Source organism: Brassica napus, chromosome C4 (assembly GCF_020379485.1).
Source record: "Brassica napus cultivar Da-Ae chromosome C4, Da-Ae, whole genome shotgun sequence".
Taxonomy (NCBI): domain Eukaryota; kingdom Viridiplantae; phylum Streptophyta; class Magnoliopsida; order Brassicales; family Brassicaceae; genus Brassica; species Brassica napus.
In genome coordinates, this window is record NC_063447.1 from 55,815,476 (window position 1) to 55,843,463 (window position 27,988).

Sequence of the window (27,988 nt, forward strand, 5' to 3'; positions counted from 1 at the left end):
TTGTTATATGAAAATAATATTTTATATAGTCCCCGTGTGTAATCTTCGACAAGAGATGGATTGTTCAAACTAAGACGTTAAAAGAAAAACACTAAATGAAAACTACATTTTCCTCACTAAAATGCTTAAATAAACTTCACATTCTCGACATAGTTGAGATACGTGTAGGATCTTTTACCCTGAAACGCTTCCAGTCCTTGGATTCCAACTTTTCTGATCCTCTTGCTCTCGATATTGAAGTAGATGATATAGGAAGGCACGTATTGAAAGCTGGGGGACAAGACGATTTCACTGGTACCAACCATTCCAATAATGCGCATGGTCTCTGTAACCACATCCTTCCACGAAGGTGGTAATACATATACATGTTTGGACCACTCATGTTTTGCAGCATCTCGTAGAACCCACAGCTCAAGACTTTTATTTGCTTGACTAACATGACGAGAACTCCTCGACATAATCAAACCTAGTTTGCCATCGTAGTTTACCAAGGTTGTCGAATGATGCATTGTTCTACTGAAAGTTTCCATGAACTTGACAAAGCTGAACTTCTCAGACCTCAAATCAAAACAAGCTACCATAGAATTCAAGGAAGAACTGTTGACTGAAGCTGCGTAGTATAGAACACCACTGATGCATAACCACTTACGAGAAGTATAATGTGGTATGCAACATTCGACCAACCTCCATGACGAATTCTTGGTTCCTAATGTCAGAACTTGGTGCTCCTTAGAGATCCAACGATCAGTTACACGCGAGCTGTTCATTGACAATAGCTTAAATTCTTTCGCAATAGAGTCATATCCAAGATAGCTGTCCATTCCAACCCTCAACCTCGAGTTTAATCTTGGCAAGGTCAAGGCCTGTCCCGTGCTGGGGTTACATATCACCTTTTCAAACTCACAATTCCGGATCAGGTTAACTCCATAACACAAGAAGCCAGTGGTGTAACTAAATTCTCTTCCGGGGAAACGTGCAAGATGATTGGCGGCTACAACATACGAGTTCTCTTCTGGATTTTCAGGCTGAGGCGACGAGAAAAAGACAATCTCTCTGTCCTCTTTGAAGACGAATAGAAGCTGAGGGTGAGCAAAAGATTTGGTCAAAAACAACTCTGTGAAATCTTGACTGCGAAGCATAGACGCCCAGAACTTGGATATGCAACAACATCTCGCAATCGCCTTTGACGGCAACCTCGAGAATATCTCGAAAACGAGGTCATCAGGAATTGGCAATGAACTTCTCTCAAGGTGCGGAGAAAATGTTAGAACCGAGACGTTCATGGCAGAAACGGATTCCGAAGAGTTGGTGTTTTTTTTCTTAGGACCAAAGAGTTTGTTTTGTTTTGGAAATAAAATCTCTGTATTTATTCTAAAGAAGGAAAGCCAAGAATTACACATTCTGCATGATACAAATGAGGCCATTGCCCATGACCCCCTTTATATACATGGCTTCTTCTGAATAGAAAGTGAAGATCAAATTGGATCTTATGACTGAAAAATATTTCTTACTCCCAACACTTTTTTTTAAAGCTTATCTCTTATTTGCTTTGTCAGGTAATATATCTCTTATATATTAAAGAAGAAGCATTGTAATAAATGCGTTCACACTAAACTGGACACATGTAACGTATAGAAGCATTGTAATAAATGCGTTCACACTAAAATAGATACATGTTACATGTAGAGAGCTTCTCAGCAAAACTCTACATAAATATGTTCACACTATGTACTTTACCTAATATAAAACTCACATGCATGGTTTTTCTTTACGTTATTTTTACTGTTTACGAATAGAGCTGAACAAATTATTCATAAATTTTGATTCGATTCGTTATCCATTTTGATTCGAACCAAAAAATCTGGATATCCGTTATTTTACGAAGCAAATCAAATACTAAAATGCAATATCCGTAAAAAAAAAGAAATCACAAATATCAATATTTATAGGAACATATATCCAATTTGATTTGTTATATGCATATATATATACACATATTTAAAGAATTATATATAAGTTATATATTATAGTTTATATAAATTTTACAATATTTTTGTTTTAAATAATTTCATTTAAAGAATTTTATTTTTCATGTATTATTTTTTTAAAAATGTGATTTAATATTTAATTAACAGTATCTTTATATATTTATCAACCATCTTTATATACTCTTACATACACATACATGTGCACATTGACGTGAGCACCTTATAACTAAGTATTTACCACCACTGAAATATCTAATTTTTTTGGAAGTTAAAATATTCTTTTTCTTTATACTTCTTTCACTATCGACCAAATTGTAGTAAAATGATTTGTCTTAATAATTTTCTTTTCTTTTTTTAACTATTATTCGTTTAGAAACTATAATATGAAACCATTGGTTCGACATCACGACTATCTAAGATTCATAACATGAAAACAAACAAATAATAGTAATTTTTGATCATCACAGAGAAAAAAAAAACATCAAACATTTTAACCGAACAAACCAAATAAATATTGATTTAAAATGATAGTTATATTTTAGGAGATTAAAAACTAAAAAACAACCTAAAACCGAACAGATATCTAGATTAAATAGATCAATGTCTCTTTATTAAAAAATAACGAAACTAATAATCACATTTCGCGCAAGGCGCGGGTTATTACCTAGTATTACATATAACATATACATATCTTTCCATAACATTTTAGATTGCCCTAGATATTTTACATAAGACTTAAGACTTAAGAAAGTAGTAAATATTGGTAGGTTTGGTTCTCATTTGGCTAGCCCATTTGCTTGGCTGTTCAATGAATAAAATTAGGCTGAAAATGAACTGTGACAACACAACATGCATCTGAAAGCTTTAATCTTTAAAAAGAATTAATGCGTTTTGCCAAAAATGTCTTTGATAAGAGACATGTCAGATGATAGATAATCGAAGTGTTTTTTCAAAAAAAAAAGATAGATGATCGAAGTGTATTTTTGCTGAGATTTGGCATCTGACAATATAGATTCATGTTCATCTCGTAAGTTTGGAATAGAGGGTTATATAACTAAAATGTAGTGGTCTCGTCTACTCACCGTACTAAAAGAACACCTTGTATAGGAGTAACATTTTTAAAAATATGTATGTGCCAATATTAGATTATAAATATTCACTTATGTTATAATCAAATAACGTAATAGTTGTTATAAATTATGGGGTGGATTGCCATTAACCAGACCCGGTTCAAGACCAGCCCAATACCTAGAAGATGGAGAGACGGCCGAAGCCCTAGAGAGAGGAGAGAGAGAGCCGACTTTAGGAAAGAGACGGCCACAAAGCTTGGAGAAAAGGAAACCCTTTCCTTTTTCTAGTAGATGTAATCTTTCCATTATTATGTATTAGTAGTTTTCCTAATCCTAGTGAGTTTAGGTTTTGGATACTTTTCATTTATCTTCATCTTGTAATCCTTATATAAAGGAACCCTCTTGATCATTAATAATAACACAGAAATATTCAGTCTCAAAACTCTCTAATTACAACATGTTATCAGCACGATAGACTCCAAAATCCTGAGACAAAACCTAACCTAAAATCCATCACAAATAAACTCTAAATCGATCTATCTCTCAAACCCCCGAGGAACCAGATGACGAGCCACATATGAAATTGAAGCGCTTGACGAGACGAATCCATCAGCGCAAACCGTTCGACGATCCGATCTCAGACGCGCCCACACTCGCAGAAACAATATGCAGCGCCGTCTTGGTCTTGTTAAAACCCTAATCCCGAAGAACCCTAAATTGTTCTTGCTTGCGTTCCAGAAAGCTTTGCCGTCTCAGCCTGATACAATCTTAGCTCAGACAATCTCTTACGTCCTCAGCTTGCATCCCGAACGTCCTCAGCTTCACATTCGGCATCACAGCCAGCTCGCGTTCCAAAACAGACGCCCGCGAACCTGATAGAAAGAAGATGCGTCCCGCTCCAACTCAGATCGCGTAGAACCCTAAACTCAATCGCGTCTTACGTCCGTCTCAGCCTCCGCTCTCGATCCCGAGCAGACGTTCAGCCTCAGCCCGTTTGCGAGAGGCGCTCACCATCCGACGAACCCGATGAACCCTAACCCTAGGCGTTCCCCGTTCGCGTCTGACGCTCTCAGGCCCAGCTCGTGTCCTCGTCTCAGCCTCAGCTTGCGCTCAGCCCCAGCTCGCGATAGCCCTCGGCAACGAGACCCGATAGGAGCCGTCCCGCGTCCAAGGTTCATCCGTTCATCTTGGAGGTCCAGTTTCTACAATCTGTAAAACAAAGGTAATCCTAATTCTGAGAACATGAATCGAACGTGGTTGTTTTGTAAAGATTGAAACCCTAAAAGATAATCTCTAAAACTAAAAACCATAGGTTAATAGATCAATCCCCTATGAGTAAATCGAAGCTCTATAAGTTCGATCTAAACCTAAAAACGAGATTGATCCATTGATCAATTAAAATCAGAACCTTAAAGGTTTTTGAATCTCAAATCAAATCCCCTTGATCAAAGATCAAAGTTTTCGAAATCCCCTAAAACCCTAATTTTGGAAAATCGGATTTTAATTTTGATTTGAAACTTGAGTGTTTGATTGATCGCCTAGAGCTATGATTAGGATTGTTTTTAAAACTTGAATCTGAATCTTGTTTAAATTAAAACCCTAATCTCGAATTTTAAAATTCCTAATGGCCTTGAAACTCTTAATCTTGATTGATATTTCTAAAGGCCTTGAAACCTTAAATCTCTCGTTACTTAAAGCTTGAAAGATAGATTTAAAGAATTTACATATTGAATGAGAGTTAGGTTGCTAGATTATTTAATTCTAAAACTTAATATATATGCAACTAAGAAATAAGATTGAATGCATCTAGATCCCGTTTTGTATATGGCCGTGTGGCCTAATACATTGTTCATACTTGCGGCCTTGTGCCCTTGATTGATTAAAAGCCGTGTGGCTTGGTGAATATCAAAGTGACCGTGTGGCCTAGTATCCGGATGGTTATAAACCGGATTGCATCATGATCCGATCCTTAAGATCGTTGTATCACATAACCATCGTGAAGCCTAAGCATCACAATGCAAAGCCGTGTGGCTTAAGCATCATAAATAGACTTATGAAATCATGTGCACTGGTTATATAAATTGGTTGCAAGAATTCTAAATCATAAATTGATTAAATGATTTCAGATGTCGAGATTTGAGCCTTCAGATTATGCTGCCATAAATCTCTCTGGAGATAATTATCAAGAATGGGAAATGAACATTTCAATTGCCCTGGAGTCTAGAGGACTCAGGAGATGTATCATTGAAGGCAATAATGCAATTGAAAGTGAAAAGCATAAAGCCATAACAATTATGCGCTACCATCCCACTGAGGAACTGAGAAATCAGTATGAAAATATAGAGGATCCTTGTGAACTTTGGACAAGACTAGAATCCAGATACTCAATGATATTTTGGCGAAAGACCATGAATGAATGAAAGCTTCTCAGTTTCCAGGATTTTGAATCCGTGGAAGAATATAATTCTGCTCTAATGAAAATCGCCCATAGTCTTGAACAATGTGGTGAAGTGGTAACAGACGATGATTTACTATATAAAACATACTCCACATTCCATCCAAAGGATGTACTGTTATCACATAAGGCTAAGGTTTTCACAACCTATAATGACCTATTGTCATACCTATTTGCAATCAAGCAAAGAGAGCAGAAACTTAAAAATACTATTAGTCGATTTGAGAAACTTCAGAAAAGATACATTGAGCAACGAGATAGTGAGATGAGACTTCCTGAAGCCAATGAGGCTAGAAATGATAAGGAAGAATCCAAGAAAGCCGCCAGGGAAAATATAGATTGTGAGGCCGGCTTATACCTTGACTAAAGAAAGATCTCGACATAATAATTTTATTTTAAAGTTCTTGTTTTGTGATTTGCTTTTAACCTACTTGATGGTTCACGATTTTATATATACAATGGAATTGATTTTGAATTTATTGTCTTGTCTGATCTTACTTGAACATATAAATGATTTTAAAGAGTTGCCTAAAGGGCATAAAACCAAGTAAGAAATCATAAAAGGGGTATAGTAAACCTAGTAAAGAAACTATGGCTAAGGCATTGCCTTAAAAGGCATTATACACACCCAAAAGAACATGTGACCCATTGAAGTTATAATGTATGGTTTCCAAGTAGAAACAATGGGTAAGGAAGGAAACAAGTTCCTTTAGATTTTAAGAAAAATAAAATGCCTAAGACCTTGTAAGTGGTCGAGACTATACCTATGTTCTCTACTGATTTAAAACTATGCTATAAGATCAGTATGATAAGAGGCAAGAGAAGTGGTGACTATACTGATATATCCCACGAAATTTTACACTATATGGCATGATAGGATTAGCCATCCTAAAGTCTAAACTTGATGCAAAGATTAAAAAGGCACAGAGTTATCCCGTAAAAGATCTCACGTTGTGAAACATGTACACAAAGGGAAACTCATTAGGCTTAATTGTCCCAAGCACCACGACCTTATAGTATGGTCATGAGGGGGAGAGAGGATAAACCCATGATCAATACTACAAGTTCGTGTATGGCTCGGCCATAAAGGACCATTCCTCGGCCGTAGAGGCCATGATACAAACGGCCAGACCGAAGAGGCCATTACTCGGCCGAAGAGACCATGTTATGGTCGGCTGCAAAGACCATCACCTATACACGGCTTGGCCATGACTTGTATATGCATAGTGCAGGCTTGGCCGCACATAAGCCATTACCTATAAAAGGTTCGGCCATGTAAGCCATTATCTATAAGACTAAGATTTTAAAGTCTATAAGCTTGGAGAAATTATGTTTTACATGTATAGAATGATGATATGATCATATGCATCAGGCCATATAAGTGAGCATAGATATTCCCATCTCAGATTGAATACGGGTCATAAAACCAGACATACACCATCTTAAGAGATTTTGAATAAACCACCACATACATACATGTGCCGTCTAAGATGGAACCTCAAAAGAGGATTGGAAATATATAAGAATAATATCTTCTCCACGAAATCAAAAGGACCGTGAGCCAAAACATGGGTGATCAAATAGTGGCCAGGTGCGGATTGCATGAAACAAATGAATCCGAATATCAAAGGAGAAAGATTATGAGCTGGATAAAAGGATGTTAAAAGTACGAATGGTTTTAACCATCATTGTCTTGGCAAAGATCCTCGGACTATACATTATGATTTAAGACGTCCAAAGAAAGATTATATAAAGCTAGCTAATTGAGAAGCTAATAGAAATGTCAGACACTGACCCGAGAAATGACTAACCAGCTTAGCACCAAATGAATGTCCTAGAAGAGACATAATCAAGTTGCTATAGAGTCTATACAAGATAGACCAAGTGTTCCATAAGATAAAGGAATCTCGGATAGAAAAAAATGGTGCATGGAATACAGATCCGAGATTATAAGAGAAACCATACCAGACATTGAGAAAAGGCTGCGCAGCTACACATCTAAGGTACCAAACCATGTAGTCATGGGACGCCAAGCTACTAGGTAATAAAGGTCCTGGATAATAAGATCTCAAATCTACAGATCATGTCTGGAACATAATGGAACCACATGAAAGTATCGACACACACACACATATTTGTATAAAGATACATAAAGTTATAGCACTTGAACATAAAGAAATGAACGAGGATCATGAACCCACGAAAGAGTACTCATACAATCATAAAAGATCATAGAGATTAGAAAAAATAAAACGTGGAGGTTCAAAGTATCTAAAAGAGAGATGGGCGTATTGGCCATATACATATACAGAAACGCCATCTGATAAACCAGTGAAATAGATGGATCTTGTGAGATAAAGAAACCGTGAGAGAAGGCACATGATGACGAGGTTTAAGAGTGTTCATGTCTTCCTACTTAACAGCATTAGATTATAGCTTGTTACACAAGGTACTCACAGAGATCAAAGGAACAGATTATAAGGAGATAAACTCCTATGTGGTAGATGCTGCTACAGATTTTTGAAATTGAAAATGGTCTGGTCATAAGAAAGAAATTAGATACAATGATGTAGTAAGCAGCATATGGATCACTGGATAAGATGAAAGAACAGCTTCGTTCCTAAGCTGATTCATGGACTGAAACATAAAGCAGCTGCATATAGTATGTAAAAGAAATTGATCACGCATGATCATTGATCTTGGAGTTGTATAAAAGACAATCCAATACAGTCCATATATTTGAAATTGCTTGTGATTATACTAAACCTAAAAGAGGTTAGTAAGCATAGGATAAATCTATGTGGGTGTCCGATCAAAAAGCGTCCGGCCCCGGCCCTTCAAATTAAAGATGTCCGACTCTGTCCGTCTAAGGGCGTCCGGTTCTTCAGCAAAGAACGCCTGGCTCTTCTACTAGACGCGTCCGGCTTTTAAGACTAAAAGGCGTCTGGCCCTTATTCTTGATCACGGGCTAGTAGAGACAGAAGATCAATCGGATACAAATGTATTATAGTCCATAAGCTTGTGAGAGACGAAATCCATGACCTAATAATATATACTTAGTGTGTGATATGATCCACAGCAACTGAGGTCATGAGACGCCATCATTAAGATAGGAATGCAAAATGAATACGACATTACCTAAGGCAAAGAAATCGATGTCCACATCCATGAGAGTGTTCGGCCGCAGAGCTAATAAGAGATTATAAACTCACAGCAATGATCATTGATCTTGAACACTCATGAGACAAGTAGTGGACATGTATAGAAAAGGTCTATGACCCAGACATGGATCGGCCAGATCGAGACATAGGTTCATGATAACCATGTCTAGTACACTGTCCATAAGTACTTGGTTTATCCGACCATAGTAAAGAGTTAAGAGTAGACGATCACGTCTAGACTATGGACACATGCAAACAAGATTTGCAAAGACCCAATAGTGATCCCCGAGAACAATATGGTTCACATTATTTAGCACACATGCTTTACCGGGACACTCGATGTCAAGAGACATGAGAAACGACCTAAGAGGTCGAAGTGGTCTAGATATGGCTTAGTAATGAACTTGGCCGATTACTCCCTTCCTACATATACAGGAAAGATCACGCATCAGATGCGTAGAATGTAGAAACCTACAGTGAGGTTCACATCAGGGGGTTTAGTGCGTGTTGTACTTTTTTTCCTTCATCATGGTTTTGTCCCACTGGGTTTTCCTGATAAGGTTTTAATGAGGCAACATGAAGCGTACTACAAATCCTATATGGTTATGGCATCCAAGGGGGAGTGTTATAAATCATGGGGTGGATTGCCATTAACCAGGCCCGGTCCAAGACCGGCCCAATACCTAGAAGATGGAGAGACGGCCGAAGCCCTAGAGAGAGGAGAGAGAGAGCCGACTTTAGGAGAGAGAGAGACGGCCACAAATCTTGGAGAAAAGGAAACCCTTTCATTTTCCTAGTAGATGTAATCTTTCCATTATTATGTATTAGTAGTTTTCCTAATCCTAGTGAGTTTAGGTTTTAGATACTTTTCATTTATCTTCATCTTGTAATACTTATATAAAAGAACCCTCTTGATCATTAATAATAACACATAAATATTCAGTCTCAAAACTCTCTAATTACAACAATAGTTATATTGTCTGTTAATTGAAATGTTGGCTTGTATACAGTACAATTAGGATGGATAACGCGGTGACAACATAATTTTCATTGGTACCAGCCACTCCGATAAAGTATAACTTGGCCTCTGCAACTACATTCTTCCATAGCGGGCCGGGGGGATTTTTATGTATCTACGTTGGCGTGAGTGTAGCTAATCTACCCTTTATAAGTTTATAACTGAATATATAGATACACGAGTTCCCAGTCTTATTCGACTCGGTGCTTTAAACGTTTACTTGGAAGAGATAGATAACAGGAATAAACATCTCGGTTTGGATCAAGCTTCTTAATAATTGAATCACCATCATGAACTCAAGATTCTACTCGATACAAATCCAAAAACGGCACAAAAATTAGACGTACACCTTGTGATTTATCATATCGTCTACAAGGGTCTGGACAAACATCATTTTCTGGCTAGGTTAAGTGAGATGTTAAACAAAATAATAACATTCTGCTAATTTCATGGATCTAGAAAGTAGAAACTCTTACTCTCGATCATTACATTCAAAGATCATATTCTAAACTCTCTGTTTTGGATTAGTGTATACATTTGTAAAGAGTCTGTAACAAGAAGATTACCTATATCATCCACAACAGGTGGACCTTTTCAAACTAAGAGGCTAGAAGAAAACGAAACACACAAAATGAAAACTACACTTGTCTCTCACTTATAAAATGCTTAAAGAAGCTTCACATTCTCAACGTAGTTAAGATAGGTGTGGAAACTCCCACCATGAAACGCTTCTAGTCCTTGGATTCCAACTTTTGTGATGGTCTTTCTCTCCACGTTGAAGTAGATGACATAGTAAGGCAGTCTTTGGAACCAGGGGGCCAAGACGATTTCATTTACACCAACCATTCCAGCAATGCACATTGTCTCCGCCGCAACCACATCCTCCCAGGAAGGTGGCAATACGTATATGTGATTGAACCACTCGTGCTTTACAGCGTCTCGTACAACCCACAGCTCAAAACTTGTTCTTGCTCCACTAACATCATGAGAATCTCCAGACATAAGCAAACCTAGTTTCCCATCGTAGTTTACCAGAGTTGTTGAATCAGGCATTGCTTTACCGAACTTGACAGAGCTGAACTCCTCAGACCTCAAGTCAAAACAAACGACCATAGAATTCTCGGAAGATCCAGCTGCACTAGCTGCGTAGTAAAGAACGCCACTGATGCATATCCACTTACTTGAAGAACGATGTGGGATGCAACACTCGACCAACCTCCATGACAGTTTCTTGGTTCCTAATGTCAGAACTTGGTGCTCCACTGAGATCCAACCTTCACTAACACGCGACTTATTCATCGACAACACCTTGAACTCTTTCGCAATGGGATCATATCCAAGATAGCCTTCCACTCCATACTTCTTTTTCGAGTTCCACCTTGGTAAGGTCAAGGACTGTCCCGTGCTGGGGTTCGATATCACCGGAACACGCACTGGTCTTTGCAGCCCCTTAAGGTTCCGGTTATCTCCATAACAGAAGAAGCCACTGGTACAAGTACAACCATAGAATCCGTTGGAACGTGGGAAACGCGCAAGATGATTGGTTGCTACAACGTACGAGTTCTCTTCCGGATTTTCAGGCTGAGGTGACGTGATGAAGACAATCTCTCTGACGCTGTAATCTTCCCTGACGAAAAGGAGCTGGGGGCGAGCGCAAGATTTGGTCAAGAAAAGCTCTGTGAAATCTTGACTGCGAAGCACGGAGGACCAGAGCTTGCATGCGCAACGGCATCTCGCCATCGCCTTCGACGGCAGCCTCGTGAATATCTCCATAGCGAGATCGTCAGGAACCGGCAATGAGTTCCGATGACGTCTGGTCATCGATCGTGTAACGCCTCCATAAATGGTTAGCTCGCCGTCCTTCGAGACGTTCTGCCGCGGTGGTTGCATGGCGGAGACACTTTGAGTAGAGTTCGTTATCGTTCTGGAAAGACTTAGTTCGTATCGAACTCTTTGTGTGTTTATTTCTTGGAGGGAGAGTTCGTATTGGTTTTGAAAGTCTTTATCTTTATTATAAAAAAAGAAAATCAAGAATTAGAGATTATGCATGATAAAGCCCATGCACGAACTCTTCGTGTTTTCTTTTATGCAGCCGCTTTACTTTTACAACTTTTTTTTACTTCCGTAATATAACAAATCCAAATTATAACAATTGTCTCTCTGAATGGTTGCTGCAGTATAAAAACATTGATCATAATTCTCAATCTGGCGGCTACAGAGAACTCCACTTAACTTATAATACTCGTTTTTATAAGTTAACATCATGAGTTTAATTTCGTTCATCCAAAATTTGATGTTGATGTCAGAGACCATCTAAATATCTCGTTTTATCAATTAAAATATAACAAACCCGACTGTAATTTGACTAAATGAGATTTTAACTCACATTTTAAAAGCTTAAGAATATTTTTAAGAAAATCTAAATTACAAATCAGTATGTTTTAACATTTTTTGATAAGTAGTGTTTTAACATTTTTATTTTAATGCATTTAAAAAATATATAATTATATTATTTTTATTTATATTAAAAATGAAAGTTATCTAAGATATTTTTTTTTAATTATTTTAATCTGTTTTCTTAAAAAAATTTAATAAAATTTCTGTAATTTGTTTGATTAGTTGTGTGATATATACTTATTTGATACATTTTTAAATGGATACAATTTTTTGTTTATGAAAATATAAATAAAATAATTCATTAATTTAATTTAACTTATATCAAACAAATAAAATGTTAGAATCAGTAAATTGACATGAAATAAGTATTATAATAAAAATAATAAAATAAGTATATATCACACAATTAATCAAACGAATTGCATAAATTTTATTAATAGTTGATAACAAAACAGATTAAAATAATTTAAAACCAAAATTAAATTATATTTTATATAACTTTCATATTTAGTTAAATTACCGTGAGGTACACCATATTTTAATTGATAAAAACGGGAGATATAAACGGTCTTCGACATCCACATCAATTTTTTTTATCAATGAAATTAAACTTGTGATGTTAACTACATAACATAATTAAGTTGATGGATGTTGTCATGCATAATATATACTTCGTGTTGCTAGGTATACATTAGTTTAGTTTGCATGGTTAGCCATGTGATTGGCCAATACTTCATGTAGTCAACAATCGTATTTCCAAAAAAATACAGTCTGGAGTTTTTATTTCTGTTATGCATCAGAGTAATTAAAGCTCAAATAGAAACAGCTTTGAATTCCTGATGAAATGTATCTTTTGTTTCTTGAACCACGGTTTCAAAACCATTTCTTACTTATTAGCAAGGCAAAATCATGCCACTAGTCTCAAAATAACAGATTGTTGACTAGAAAGTTAGAAACAAAGAATACAGAGAGGTCTACAAAAGAATACAACAAACAACTGAATAGACTCGTTTCCTAGTTGATGACAAAATTGTCAAAACAGAGATGTAGCAAAAATACAGACAAAGATACAAAGTTGAGTTTCCACAACTTTCTTTGTTGGATTATAAAGGCCGAATTCGTCAAAGTCTCTTCGTCCACTGGCAACAAAACAATGATCTTCTTAAAAAAACTCTAACACTCATGGGTTCAATTCCTTTAGGAACTAAATTATCAGAGCAGTCTGGGTTTGGGCTTCGATCCAAGTGGTTTACATGGTGGACCGTAACAGATGATCGGTTTACCCCTGGCATTAGTCGGAAGGTATTCCAAACATGGGTCAGACAGTGTGGTACGCTTTCGGGCTAGTCCATTCTGTAACACTAAGTACATTTCTCCCGAGGCTGACCGGATCAGCCGATAGGATTTATCAAAAAAAAAAAAAAAACTCTTACACATTATACAAAAATTAACCAGATATGAAAAAGCATTAAAAAATCCAATTTATGTTTTATTTAATTCGATAAAAATGGAGAAAATAAAAATGGAGAAAATAACTTTTAACTTTTTTTTAACTTTAACTTAAAATAAATATTAAATTACCAAAATCAACATTTTAAATAAATTATGTATTTATTATTAATTATATTATATAACTTACATATACTTATACTACTATATTTTCATTAATCGGTTTATTCGGTTTAATAGGTTTATATACCAAACCATATCCATATACCGCGTGTTTTTTTAAAAAAATAGCATACATTTGATATATTCGGTATTACCAAATCCAAATCACTTTCTCTATTTCAGTTCGGTTTTACCGGATTGAATACCCTTACATTTTAAACAAAAATAGCAAAAATTTGATGATTTCTTGCATCTAACAATAGTTTTATGATCTTAGACTTCTCTGTTTTGTATCTCAAAATAAAAGAAAAAAGGATTTTTGGTTATAGAAAAGAAAAATAAATGTGCTTGTTAGGCAGCCACTTTCCTTCCCACTCACTTCTAAAGCCTAATCATAATATCTCTGTTTTCTTTTATGCAGACACTTTACTTTTATAACTTGTTTTGACTTCAGTTAATATAACAAAAAAATATAACACTTACCTCTCAAAATGGTTGCTGCAGTATCAAAATGTGTTGGATTCTGCGGCTAAACATTTACCTTTTTCATGTCTTCCAGATGTTTGCAGTTTATTCCAATGTTGGAACCTTCATCTTCAACAGCATTGATCACTATTCTCAGTCTTTGACATTATAGCAGATTCTTAGGCTCTGGTGGCTACAGAGAACTCCAACTTAACTTTTAATACCCAACTTGAGTTGAAAAATCTACTGAGTACAGTTTGGAGTTTTCCTTTCTGCCATGCACAAGACCAATTAGAGTTTCAATCTCCATAGGAACAGCTTCAAAGTCCTGATGTAATGTACCTTTTGATACTTGAGCCGCGGTTTCAAAACCGACGAGCTCACCATTTATTACTGATTGGCAAGGCAAAATCATGCTCATAGTTCCAAAACAAAGTAAAAACAACAGATTGTTTCTAGTATAGAGAAGTATACAAAAGAATACAACAAAACAACTGAATGGACTCGTTTCCTGGTTGATGATGACAAAACTGGCGAAAGAACAGAGACGTAGCAGAAACAGACAAAGAAACAAGGTAGAGCTACCCTGTGGAGACTTTCACAGCAAGAGGGGGATTAGTCTATATGCCACAGCTCAATGTATCTACTTTGGCGTGAGTGTAGCTAATCTACCCTTGTTAGACTGACTTGGTATTATGCACGAGTTCCAAGTCTTATTTGACTAAGTGCTTTGAACGTTTACGTGGAAGAGCAAAATAACACAATAAACATCTCAGTTTGGTAACTTTGGTTCAACCTTCTTCAAAATTGAACTATCATCATCTATAGATTTTCGTTAAATTTTTTGTGTCTTTCTCAATTATATCATAAGAAATTTTGACTTGTGATAAACACTCGAAGAATGTAACTAAAGATTAACGACACGCAAAACAAAAACTACACTTGATCTCACTTAAAATGTTTAAAGAATCTGCACATTTTCAATATAGTTGAGACAGGTACGGAAACTCTTACCCTGATACGCTTCCATTTCTTGGATTTCAACTTTCTGTAAGTCAAAAAAACACGTTTTACGTGTTGGTGGGCATGGACGGTGACGGCATGGACGGTGAGCTGAAATTGTTGACGTTGGTTTTGTCAAAGATTGTGAGCTCACCAAACACCTTCTTGATGCTTATAAAAGGAGAGCTAAGGAGAAGAAGAAATGCATCCCAAAAACAAGAAAACAGAGAGAACGAGAGAAGAGAAGAGAAGAAGAAAAAAAAAAGTTTTTTTTTCTCACAAAAAATTCTTCTTTAAGAAATTACGAGTAATTTCTGAGTGTATTTGGGATCGGGGTGTGAGTTGTGAGCTTGTAAAATTTCCCTGGTTGATAATAAAAGATCTATAGCAGGTCCGGAGACGTAGGCAACATTGGCCGAACTCCGTTAACAATTTTGTGTGTGTGCTTCTTTCCCGCTCCCATAAATTCTGGTTTACCGCAAAATTTGACCGCATATTTCCTAACAACTGGTATCAGAGTTTGAGTTACGGTGATCGGTTAAATTTTTTGCGGACTTACTATTCACGTGAACAGTAATTCGTGAATAGTGAATTTTTGTCGGTAATATCGGTTTGTCGACGTAGGTGTTCTAATACACGGTAGTTCCAGAAACGATGGGAGGCGAAGACGGTTCGGCGCACAGTATCGAGAAATTTGACGGTACAGATTATGCATTTTGGAGAATGCAAATTGAAGATTATCTGTACGGAAAGAAGCTTCATCAACCGCTGAGCAAAAAGCCTGAGAAGATGGATCAGGATGAGTGGGAGCTCCTTGACAGACAAGTTCTGGGTGTTATAAGGTTAACACTGTCGAAAAACGTTGCTCACAACGTTGCGAAGGAGAAGACCACAGAAGGGCTCATGAAAGTTCTCTCTGATATGTATGAGAAACCTTCGGCAAACAATAAGGTGTTTCTCATGAAGAAACTCTTTCATCTAAAGATGGAAGAAGGTGGCCTGGTTGCCGCACATGTGAACGAGTTCAACACGATTGTCAATCAACTGTCATCAGTTGAAATCGAGTTTGAAGATGAAGTGCGAGCACTGATTTTGTTGGCATCTCTGCCAAATAGTTGGGAGCCAATGAGGGCAGTGGTTAGTAATTCTGTGGGTACTCAAAAGCTCAAATTCAATGATGTTAGAGATCGTATCCTTGCTGAGGAAGTTCGAAGGATAGACTCTGGGGAGGCATCAACGAGCTCTGCTTTCAACGTGGAAAACAGAGGGAGAAACCCAGATAGAAATAACCGGAGTAATGGCAGATCAAAGTCAAGGAATGGACGGGGTCAGTTCAAATTCCGACAGCCTGCAGAGTGCTGGAATTGTGGAAAGACAGGGCACATTAAGAATAATTGCCGAGCACCACCGAAGAAGGAAGACAACACTAGAGGCGGAGCCAATGTAGTGACACGTGAAATCGCTGATGCATTGGTAGTGTCTGTTGATTCCCCGAGGAAAATTGAAGATCATGATGCAGCTACAAGTACCACCAAAGCGTCAATATCCTATGTTGATAGCCCAGTCGATTCATGGGTTCTTGACTCAGGAGCGTCATTCCACACCACACCGCACCATAACATTATGGAGAATTATGTTACGGGAAATTACGGAAAGGTATATCTTGCTGATGGATTACCTTTGGACATAGTTGGTATTAGAGATATCAACCTGAAAATGTAAGACGGACGTGTGTGGAAGATTACGAAGGTCAGACATGTGCCAAAGTTGATGCGAAATCTGATCTCAGTAGGTCAACTTGATGATACGGGGCACGATGTTAATTTTGGTGGTGGAGCCTGGAGAGTCAAGAAAGGTTCCATGGTGGTGGCTAGAGGTCATAAAAGAGGCACTCTTTATATGACGACGAGTTATCAAGACATTGTTGCTGTTGTCGAGAATGCCAAACATACCAAGTTGTGGCATTGTAGGTTGGGGCCCATGAGTGAGAAAGAGATGAAACTCATGGTGGAAAATGGTGCTCTTCCGGATCTGAAGACGGTGGATCATCAGATGTGTGAAAGTTGCATCCTTGGGAAACAGAAACGAGTTAGTTTCTCTAAATGAGGAAGAGAGCCAAAATCTGAGAAGTTAGAGCTGGTGCACACTGACGTGTGGGGACCCGCTCCTGTTGCATCGCTGGGAGGTTCGTACTACAATGTGACCTTTATTGATGACTCCACAAGAAAAGTGTGGGTTTACTTCATGAAGAACAAACATGAAGTGTTTTCGGTTTTCAAAATATGGAAAGCCATGGTTGAGATTGAGACGAATCTCAAGTTGAAGTGTTTAAGGTCTGATAATGGTGGAGAGTACATCATCGACGAGTTCAAGAGATATTGCGCTGATAATGGGATCAAGATGGAAAAGACTATTCCTGGAATGCCTCAACAGAATGGAATAGCGGAAAGGATGAACCGAACCTTGAATGAGCGTGCAAGGAGCATGAGATTGCACTGTGGATTGCCAAAGACGTTTTGGGCAGATGCAATCAATACCGCAGCCTTCTTAATAAACAGAGGACCGTCTGTACCGTTGGGATTTAAGATCCCTGAAGAAGTTTGGAGCGGAAAGAAAGTAAATCTTTCTCTAAAGGTGTTCGGATGCTTAGCTTATGTTCATATTGATGATGCTGCAAGAAGTAAACTTGACTCGAAGTCTAAGAACTGTTACTTCATCGGTTATGGTAACGCGGAGTTTGGTTACCGGTTTTGGGATGATGAAAATCGGAAGATCATCCGCAGCAAGAATGTTGTGTTCAACGAAGAAGCGTTGTACAAGGATAAGCTAAGAGAAGGCTCGGAGAAGAAAGAGCCTGGAGCTGTTGACTTAGAAGATATCCTGACACCGGAGTTGCCACAGGATACCGCAACAGCAGAAGAAGAAATCTCTCAAGACGAGAGTGGTGAGGCTGAAGAAAGTGATGATTCTGAAGTGGTCTCATATACACCAGTCACGGAGTTACGACGGTCAAGCAGAATCATCAGAAAGCCAGTAAGATTCTCTCCATCGCTCAACTACATATTGCTCACAGACAGAGGCGAGCCTGAATGTTATGAGGAAGCTATGCAAGTTGATGAGTCGATCAAGTGGGAGCTTGCAATGAACGACGAGATGGACTCGTTGTTATCCAATCACACGTGGGAGTTAGCAGATTTGCCTAAGGAGAAAAATGCATTGCATAACAAGTGGGTCTACCGAATAAAAGAAGAACCTAAATGGGAGTAAGCGCTATAAAGCGAGGCTTGTTGTGAAGGGATTCCAACAAAAAGAAGGCGTTGACTACACCGAAATCTTCTCTCCTGTAGTCAAGATGGTGACCATTAGAACGGTTCTTGGGCTGGTAGCACAAGAAGATCTGCATCTTCAACAGATGGATGTGAAGACAGCATTTCTTCACGGTGATTTGGATGAGGAAATTTATATGAAGCAACCCGAAGGCTTTAAGATCAAAGGGAATGAAAGCCTTGTTTGCAAGCTGAAAAAGAGTTTGTACGGCTTAAAACAAGCTCCAAGACAGTGGTATAAACGGTTCGACAACTTTATTAAAGGCGTTGGTTTCTTGAGGTGTGAAGCTGACCACTGTTGTTACTTCAAAACGCTTGAAGAGTCCTACTTGATATTGCTCCTATATGTCGATGACATGCTGATAGTAGGAGCAGACTTGCACGAGATCAATAGCTTGAAGACGAAACTCTCAGAAGAGTTTGCGATGAAAGACCTTGGAGAAGCAAGACAGATTCTAGGAATGAGAATCAGTAGGAGCAAGGAAGGTCTTAAGCTATCACAAGAGGAGTATGTGAAGAAAGTCCTCAAGAGGTTTAACATGGATGACGCAAAGCCAGTCAGTACTCCCCAGGCAAGTCACTTTCGGTTATCCAGAGAACAGTCTCCAAAAACGGAAGACGAGATGGCATGTATGGATAAGGTTCCATATGCTTCTGCTATAGGCAGCCTGATGTACGCGATGATATGTACAAGGCCAGACATTGCACATGCAGTGGAAGTCGTCAGCAGATTTATGAGCAATCCAGGAAATGAACATTGGGAAGCCGTCAAGTGGATTTTCAGATATCTAAAAGGAAATCCAAGTTTGTCGCTATGTTTCACGAAGTCTGAGATGGGATTGCGGGGATATGTTGATGCTGACAATGGAGGTCATATTGACAGCACGAATAGCACAACCGGGTATGTCTACACCTTTGGCGGTACTGCAATTTGTTGGGTTTAAAAGTTGCAGAAAATTGTATCTCTATCAAGCTGTGAAGCTGAGTATGTTGTTGTAACGGAGGCAACAAAAGAGATGATATGGCTACAGTCTTTTCTAGAAGAGCTAGGCCATGACCAAGGGAAAGGTGTGTTGTACTGTGACAGTAAAAGTGCCATCGATTTGGCAAAGAATCCGGTTTACCATGCTCGGACGAAGCACATACATCGTCGGTATCATTTCATCAGATCAGCGTTGGAAGATGAAATGTTGGTGCTTGAGAAGATCCCAGGAAGCAAGAATCCGGCAGACATGTTGACGAAGGTCGTGCCGTATGATAAGCTGAGGTTGTGTGCAACCTCAGTTGGCTTGTTGGAGTAACAAGCTGGGGAGACCTGCTACATCGATCAATGTGTGAAGACAGATTGAAATCAGTCTTCAAGTGGGAGATTGTAAGTCAAAAAAACACGTTTTACGTGTTGGTCGGCATGGACGGTGACGGTATGGACGGTGAGCTGAAATTGTTGATGTTGGTTTTGTCAAAGATTGTGAGCTCACCAAACACCTTCTTCATGCTTATAAAAGGAGAGCTAAGGAGAAGAAGAAATGCATCCCAAAAACAAGAAAACAGAGAGAGAACGAGAGAAGAGAAGAGAAGAGAAGAAGGAAAAAAAAAAGTTTTTTTTTCTCACAAAAAAATCTTCTTTAAGAAATTACGAGTAATTTCTGAGTGTATTTGGGATCGGGGTGTGAGTTGTAAGCTTGTAAAATTTCCCTGGTTGATAATAAAAGATCTGTAGCAGGTCCGGAGACGTAGGCAACATTGGCCGAACTCCATTAACAATTTTGTGTGTGTGCTTCTTTCCCGCTCCCATAAATTCTGGTTTACCGCAAAATTTGACCGCATATTTCCTAACACTTTCGTGGTCGTCTTTCTCTCAACATTGTAGTAGATGACATAGGCAGGCCCTTTGGTGATGGACGGGGACAAGACGATTTCATTTGTACCAACCAGTCCATCAATTAACATTCTTTCTACAACCACAGCCTTCCAAAGAGCAGGTAACATATAAACATGCTTGGACCAAACATGTTTTGCAGCGTCTTGTAGAACTCACAGTTCAAAACTTGTATTTGCTCGAGTAACAAAACTAGAATCCCTCGACAGAAGCAAGCCTAACTTGCCATTGTAGTTTACCATTTTCGTTGAATACTCCATTGATTTACTGAAAGTTTCCACGAACTTCACAAAGCTGAATTTCTCAGAGCTCAAATCAAAACAAGCTACCATGGAATACGGGGATGAATCGTTGACTGATGCTGCGTAGTACAAAACGCCACTGAATCATATCCACTTAAGAGAAAAATAATGAGGTACGCAACATTCGACCAACCTCCATGACAAATTCTTGGTTCCTAATGTCAGAACTTGGCGCTCCACAGAGATACTCTCACCATCACGCGAGCTGTTCATCGACAATAACTTGAGTTCTTTCTCCATCGGCTCATATCCAAGATAGCTCTGCACTCCATACCTCTTTTTCGAGATCAATATTGGCAAGGTGGACTGTCCCGTGTTGGGGTTACATATCGCCGGAACACACACTGACACTGGCCTTTTCTGCTCCTTTTCAGCTTTATAACAGAAGAATCCATAGGTAGAACAACTATAGATTCCATGGTAAGATGGGAAACGCGCAAGATGATTGGTTGCTACAACCCACGAGTTCTCTTCCGGATTTTGAGGCTGAGGCGACGAGAAAAAGACAACCTCACTGTCATCTTGGAAGGCGAATAGAAGCTGAGGGCGAGCGCGAGATCTGGTCAAGAACAACTCTGTGAAACCTTGACCTCGAAGCGTTGACGCCCATAGCTTGGATAAGCAACGGCATCTCGCTATGGACTTCGACGGCAATCTTGAGAATATCTCCAAAATGAGATCATCAGGAAGCAGCAATGTGTTTTAATGAAGTCTGGTCATCGATCGCGTTACGCGTCGAGAAATGGTTAGACCACCCTCCAGGACGTTCTGCCGCTGCGGTTTCATGGCGGAGACACTTGAGTAATGATTATCTGAGAGTGAGAAGTGAAGTTTATCTCTGTTCTTATACAACACGAGAAAACGGAGTGTGTCTGCATGATTGGTTAAAGTAAAGGTTAATAATTAGAGAAATGGAAGAAGATATTAATTTCACTTTCTGCATGCAATGTTTAGTGTATGTTTCCAAAGAATTTCGTATTGTGTTTTCTTGGAGGAAGTGACGGTTGAGTAGATTCCGAAGAGTTGGTATTACTTTTTATTGGATCACGAGAGTTCGTTTTGTTTTGGAAATTAAACTCTCCGTTTTCGTATTATGGATGCTAAAGCCAACATTACTTGGGCATGTATCGATAAAGCTAATAAATTTCATTTTTTAAGCAGGGTTTATTGGACTTTATTTTTTTATTTTTATTTTTTTAATTATATGATTCATCGTCACAAAAATAATGCAAACTCTCTTCTTTCTTTTTTCACGCCTCCGGTTTAATCTAGCTTAGCAAGTTATTGATAACGCCAAAAAAAATTGAAAAGTACTCAATACAATAATTTATGTATAAAATAACATTTTCATATATAATATAATTTTATATATAATAAAACACTTAAATTTGTGAAAATTCTCTAAACAAAAACTATATGCTTTTAAGATAATTATGGCAATTGAGCTCTAAAAATAGATGGAGTTTTAAATTAATTTATCAATTTTGGCTTACATGAGTTTACATAAAAAATTATTGCATTTGAGATAGGTGCTTTAGTTAATAACGCGCCCGCATTTCGCTATTTTACGCGGACGACAGCATTAATCAACCCAATTTGATTGAACTCGCCAAGTTCACTTTCCGCCGAATGATTTTACGACTGCCGAATCGACTACACCACTGAACAAAGTGTATAAGCGAACGAATTCTTTACTTTTTTAAGATATAAAAAATTATTATTATGAAAAGAATAAAAGAAAATGACTTTTGTTATACAGAAGAAATGCTAAAAATATATGGTTTAGGTATGGGCATTTTAGATATCTGTTCGGTTTATTTTAGTTTTTGATTTTGGTTTATCTGGTTCTAAGATATATGATTTGTTCAGGTGTTTAGGAAACTCGGTGTGTTTCGGTTATTTCGGTTTTCAGTTCAGTTTGTGTAACAAAAAAGTTGTGAACCGGCTAATATCCGAGATAATTCTGGGTTCAATTCGGTTCTGGTTCGGTTTTGTTTTTTTAGTTAATTTAGGTTTAAAAAGTCAGAAATTTTGGGTTTGTTGAATTAAATATCAGATTTTTGGGTTTCAGATAAAAAATTTGGATAATTCTAATAATTTTAAATATTTTTGATGAAATATATTCGGGTGATTGTTTTCTTTTGAATAATTTGGTTTATAAAAAGAATTTTTAAAATATTTATTTATTTTAAAATTATATAATTAATATTTATAGGTATATAAACTGTATCATCGAAATTCGGATACTTATTCGGTTTTTGGTTTGTTTCCAGTTCGATTTTACTATTTTGGTTTTAGAGATATAGGATCCGGTCGGATAATTGATAGGATCCAAACTTGAGCTGAACTTACTTTTCGGTTTAGCTTGATTCTTTGATTCCTGATAAATGTGTACATGCTTTTAAATGTGTACATGCTTTCCACAAAGCCTATTCCATCATACCTTTGTTTTTAATGCAGCTACTTTACTTTAGACCTTGTTTTGACATATGTTAAAAAAAAGCATGAAAAAAAACTATAGCCTTAATATGTTGTATACATGTAAAGTTTTGACTTATTACATGATTGCCATTTTAATTTAAAAATTTATCTGCAACGGCATTGATCACAATTCTCAGTGTTTGACACAACATTCTAAGAGCATTATTAACTCTGGTAGCTTAGCAATTTTTTAATTAAAAAAAGGAAAGAGAAGAAGAAAACGCATCAGCGCTTAATTAGACGTCACAAGCTGTTGTTGCTTCCACTGTTTGCGGATTTCACTGACACATGGCGATTCGCAATTGGTTGTTTTTTTAATTTTTTTTTATTTTTGTTTTTCAGACAAAAATAAAAAATAAAAAAAGTTTTTTAAGCACTCTTTAATGATGCTCTTAGGCTGCTACCGAGAACTCCAACTTAACTTTTAATACTCAATACAAAGTTTGAAAAAAGGTTTCATTTCTTCCATGCACCAGACTTTTTAGAGCTCATTTCTGCACAGAAACAGCTTCGACTGAGGTAAATGTATGTTTTGATTCTTGAGCCTCGGTTTCAAAACCGACGAGCTCGTCATTTCTTACTGATTGGCAAGGCAAGATCATGCTAATAGTCTCGAAATATCAGATTGTTAACTAAAACAAAGTATATAGAGAGGTCTACTAAAGAATACAACAAACAACTGAATGGACTCGTTTCCTAGTTGATGACAAAATTGTCAAAACAGAGATGTAGCAAAAAAAACAGACAAAGATACAAAGTTGAGTTACCCGGTGGAGACTTTCTTTGTTGGATTATAAACGCTGAATTCGCCAAAGTCTCTTCGTCCACTGGCAACAAAACAATCAAATTCTTGTAAGAATCTCTCAAGTTAATAATGGCAAATGTGGTTTAAGTATTGCGGCTACCTGTGAGTAACATCCCAGCCACCAGGCAAATGACGAGGATGAAGAGCATCAACAAACACTTTCCTCCATCTCTGACAGAAATCTCGAACACCATCCTCTCCATACTCATTCAAAAGATACTCTACAACCTGTTTCCCGTGCGGCCCATGTCCCAACAAAGAGAGCTTCGAGTTCTGTTGGTGCAATATGTTTCCATTACATTGAGTATCATTTAGCTCTGGAGCTCCATCTCCTCCACTATCATCACCAACCACGCTACTTTCTCCATTCGTATCACCTCCAGGAGGAGCTTCCTCAAAGCTGTTTGCATCAGCATCTGTAGCAAATACAACAATATATCATTAATGCATTAGCCTTTGTCCGAACCTTTACAATTTTGAATTCGGTTGAGTTCGGAATGATTTTGAAAAATAATTCGGTTTTCTTCGGTTCGGTTTGCCATTTTCAAAAACAAAAATTAACCGAAAATAACCACAATAACCAAACCGAATTAACCAAACTTACCGAATTTTATAAATAGTTTAAATAATTATACCAAAATCCTAAAAATCGGTTATTTTTGGAAGAAATTCTAAAAACAAAAATAACCGAAAACCGAACCGATTTTATTTTCAGATCATTTCGGTGGGATTGTGGCTGAGCCAAATTAACCGAAACCGAAAATATCCGAACCGGAAAAACCGAATCCGCAGGCCTATTGACTAGTATGTATCATATAAGATTACCATTGCTACTGTTTTCTTGTTTGAGAGAGACACCTTTCTTCCTTTCGAGTTTTCTTCTCTCGTGAGGACTCATCCCAATAAGCAAAGCCTTTTCCAAATCTTCTTCAGTTATGTCCCTTCCACCGTAATACATCTTCACAGTCTATAATACAAAACCCAAAACAGCCATCAAACACCTTGAAACGAACCAACGATAAGAAGATGATCCCATTATTACTATTATACCTGCAACAACTCCTCACGGCGACTAGATGGCATCCTATTCCCATGCCTCAACAGCGCCATCGCAGCTGTTCTAAGATGCAACGGAGACACACCCGCATCTTCAGAGTCACCACCTGCTGATGATTCACACTCCACCGAATCAAGCACTCTACGAACAAAGAGAGGGATCCCAAACTCCTTAGCCACTTCTTTCTTATACCTCTCGGCAGCAGCGTGCGCGACCTCATGGCAGTCCACACAAAGCAGCACTATATCATGAGACCTGTGACTCTTCAAATGCTCAGGGAAATGAACTCTATAGCAAGAAGGTATTATCCTGTAACGAAGATAGTGATCCCCTTCGCCACACCCAACGCAAATGTTCTTCTTGCTCTGGATGTAAAAATCATTCCCTTCGTCTTCAGGACGTCCCTTTGGTTCGAACAACAGCATTATCGCGAGGGGATCTTCTTCAACTAGTTTGGCAAGACCACGGCTCATGTACCATTCTAGCTTTCTTCTATCGCAGTAGCATAGTAACCGCCCGTCGTTTGCGTAGATTCTGCAGTTGTGGTAAACAGGAGCCTTGCAGGAGAATTTTTTGACGAAGAGGTCTCTTGATGTCTTCCGTGTGAACCTCTTGAGGCTCTTGTGTCTCTTGGGGGTAGAGCGGTTGGTGGTTAGCTTTGTGTTGAAGTTGATTAAGAGCGAGTAGTTGAAGACGGAGATGGGGCATGTTCCTTCTGTTCCCAAGCATTTGTCGAGGACTAGCGGTAAGATAACGTCGAGCTTGCCTAACTTGTGTTGAGTCAGTTGAAAAACATCATCCAGATGGCTACAAATAACAGCAGATGGGGTAGAGTCTGAAGCCAAGTCAGCTTGAGCTATTGAATCATGTATTTCTTCAGGTGTAGATGGATGGTTAGAAGCAAGAGCGATGACGGCTTGGTCAGACAAGACATATCGTGTGCTTTCGTCGTGAATCCGTGCCATTAAGTCTCTCCATGCGCAAAGTTCTCTTACAAGCTCCTGGAACTGAAAGGAGGGCATCAACATGGTGTCTAATTGGATAAAACATAATGGGAATGAGGGGAAGAGATACCTTTGGATCCAAGGAGATGGTAGAGTTGTCTTCATGGCCGTTTAAATGACGGTAAATTAATGAGGAAGCAGCAGCATTCCCAGGAAAATCTTCGGTCTCTTTGGTGTAGAGTTGTAAACAGGTCATGTTTGAGCGTCTACTAGCCTCGAGAAGAAAACTGAATTTGTCATCGGTGCTAGAAGAATCTTCTGATGCAATAATATTTTAGAACTTTCTTTGCAACAATAAAACAATAGTCCTTTAAAAAAAATGTTCTTCATAAATTATACTAGTTGACACTATCTCCGAGTGAGCACTATGTTCCTAAGCTCAATATGTTCCTAAACTATAGTTGACACTAATATCACCGAGTTAGGCCTAAGTGTCCATCATATACAAATATGTTGGTGGTTAGTAAAGATGCCTACCAGTGCCTAGTTGTCTGAGCTCGGCAGTCATAGTATCGGCAATGTAGAGTAGATAGTGTGCATCTGTTCTGGCATACCGCACCATCTCTTCGGAGAGTGGACGCTGTCTCCAGTCTTCACGCTTCATGGAAGAATATGATTTAAGCTTAGCATAGATACCAATAGATTGTGGACGAGAAAAAACAAAATATATATTCATTAATGTTAAAGGACTCACTTGAAGCAATTTGTTAGTAGACACTCCACAAACTGACTCGAGTAAATATGCCAGTGACCTTTGAGGCTTTGCCAACACCTCACATGCCTTGGCAGTATCAAACATATTAACAACATATATATGGAAGTCTCTTTGAAGCCAGATAACATCGTTGTCGGCTCCATGAAACACCTTAAAAAGCACAATTTTAGATTAATATTCAAATAAGGATATAAAACCTTACATAAATTATTAAGAAACATATGAAGCGTTTTATAAGAATCTGAAACAATCAAAGCCAATAGATTCTAACAATGAACCTCTATATATAATTACCTTACAAATATCAGGATTGGAGAAAACAGGACGAAGTATACTCATCACATCATGTAACGCAATCGTGTCCACCAAAAAATCCTCCTCTTGCGTAGAAATCTGCAAGTGTCAAGAAAAGTTTATACCAAAAATCAAAAGTACAAGAACAAGATTTAACAGTCACCTGAATCAAAGCAGTGAAACCAAGAAACGATCTTAAGCTATGCTGCTCTGTATCAACCGCAAAAACTTTCTCTTTAGCCAATGTTTCCGCAAGCTTCTTCAACTCAGACTCAGTCTCAACCCACACGTATGAGTCACTCATCTCCAGCGAATACTCTCCTCTCAAGAACTCAAACTCATCAAGACGAGGATTCTCTAACAAAGCAGTGATCTCACTTTCGTACGGATGAGAGTTTAAAGGTTTGTCTGCATTGGTACAAATCAAAACTACACAATCAGACATGTAAATAAACATTTAAAAATCTTGTCTTTATGAGATGTTGAAACCACCTCCATCCTCGAGCTTCTTCTTCTTCAAGTGTTTGAATCCAGAGTATGAGTTGTCCGCAAGGACGCGTTTGAAGCCGAACTGCGGCTTAGTTTCGGAGCGCAGATAACACGAGCTCGGAGAAGATGTCGGCTTCCTCCTCCGCCGCCGATACTCCGCCGCGAACAGAACTGTCGCCGCCACAAGAGAGGCTACGGTAATTGCGAGTTGGACCTTTTCGTTGACCACCATTATGAGTATCTTCGAATCTCGAATCAAAACTGTTCGTTGGTGTTTTTCAGACCAAATCTTGCCGCCACCTCCGTGTTTAGGTTACCTTAAAGCAGTTTCATTGTCAACGGCGACAGAGACCCATGGAGATCTTAACACGTGTTTAAGAAAAGGTCCGTAGAGATGTTGACACGTGTCTTGATTATAATCTAAACATGCCTGTTAAGTGTACCTATACATAGTCCTGAACATTTTATC

General features: G+C 38.1%; 4 protein-coding genes and 1 pseudogene across 5 annotated transcripts; 1 reads left to right on the forward strand and 4 right to left on the reverse strand.

Annotated features, from left to right (window-relative positions):
* Nucleotides 1–1,717, reverse strand: LOC106427676 (putative F-box protein At2g19630). The gene has a single exon (XM_013868396.3). It carries the CDS (start codon nt 1,422–1,424, stop codon nt 126–128), a length of 1,299 nt encoding a protein of 432 aa, XP_013723850.2. The 5' UTR covers nt 1,425–1,717; the 3' UTR covers nt 1–125.
* Nucleotides 1,718–10,177: 8,460 nt separating this feature from the next.
* Nucleotides 10,178–11,893, reverse strand: LOC106427659 (putative F-box protein At2g19630). Its single transcript, XM_013868381.3, has one exon. It carries the CDS (start codon nt 11,580–11,582, stop codon nt 10,359–10,361), a length of 1,224 nt encoding a protein of 407 aa, XP_013723835.2. The 5' UTR covers nt 11,583–11,893; the 3' UTR covers nt 10,178–10,358.
* A 1,946-nt stretch (nt 11,894–13,839) lies between these two features.
* Nucleotides 13,840–16,441, forward strand: LOC106427698 (annotated as a pseudogene).
* Nucleotides 16,442–20,527: 4,086 nt separating this feature from the next.
* Nucleotides 20,528–21,460, reverse strand: LOC106427644 (F-box protein DOR-like). Its single transcript, XM_048756037.1, has 3 exons — nt 21,407–21,460; nt 20,808–21,340; nt 20,528–20,753 (listed from the first exon to the last, which is right to left on the reverse strand). The coding sequence occupies exons 1-3, from the start codon at nt 21,458–21,460 to the stop codon at nt 20,528–20,530; spliced, it is 813 nt and encodes a 270-aa protein (XP_048611994.1).
* A 2,293-nt stretch (nt 21,461–23,753) lies between these two features.
* On the reverse strand, nt 23,754–27,838 carry LOC106427697 (protein RRP6-like 3). Of its 2 annotated transcripts, none has more exons than XM_013868414.3 (10): nt 27,523–27,838; nt 27,194–27,438; nt 27,031–27,129; nt 26,716–26,886; nt 26,499–26,619; nt 26,092–26,276; nt 25,011–26,024; nt 24,786–24,927; nt 24,061–24,376; nt 23,754–23,982 (listed from the first exon to the last, which is right to left on the reverse strand). In XM_013868414.3, exons 1-10 carry the CDS (start codon nt 27,749–27,751, stop codon nt 23,919–23,921), a joined length of 2,586 nt encoding a protein of 861 aa, XP_013723868.1. In that variant the 5' UTR covers nt 27,752–27,838; the 3' UTR covers nt 23,754–23,918. The 2 variants fall into 2 exon arrangements, with proteins under 2 accessions (XP_013723868.1, XP_013723866.1); XM_013868412.3 differs by having other exon boundaries at nt 26,092–26,279.
* Between the last annotated feature and the right edge of the window lie 150 nt (nt 27,839–27,988).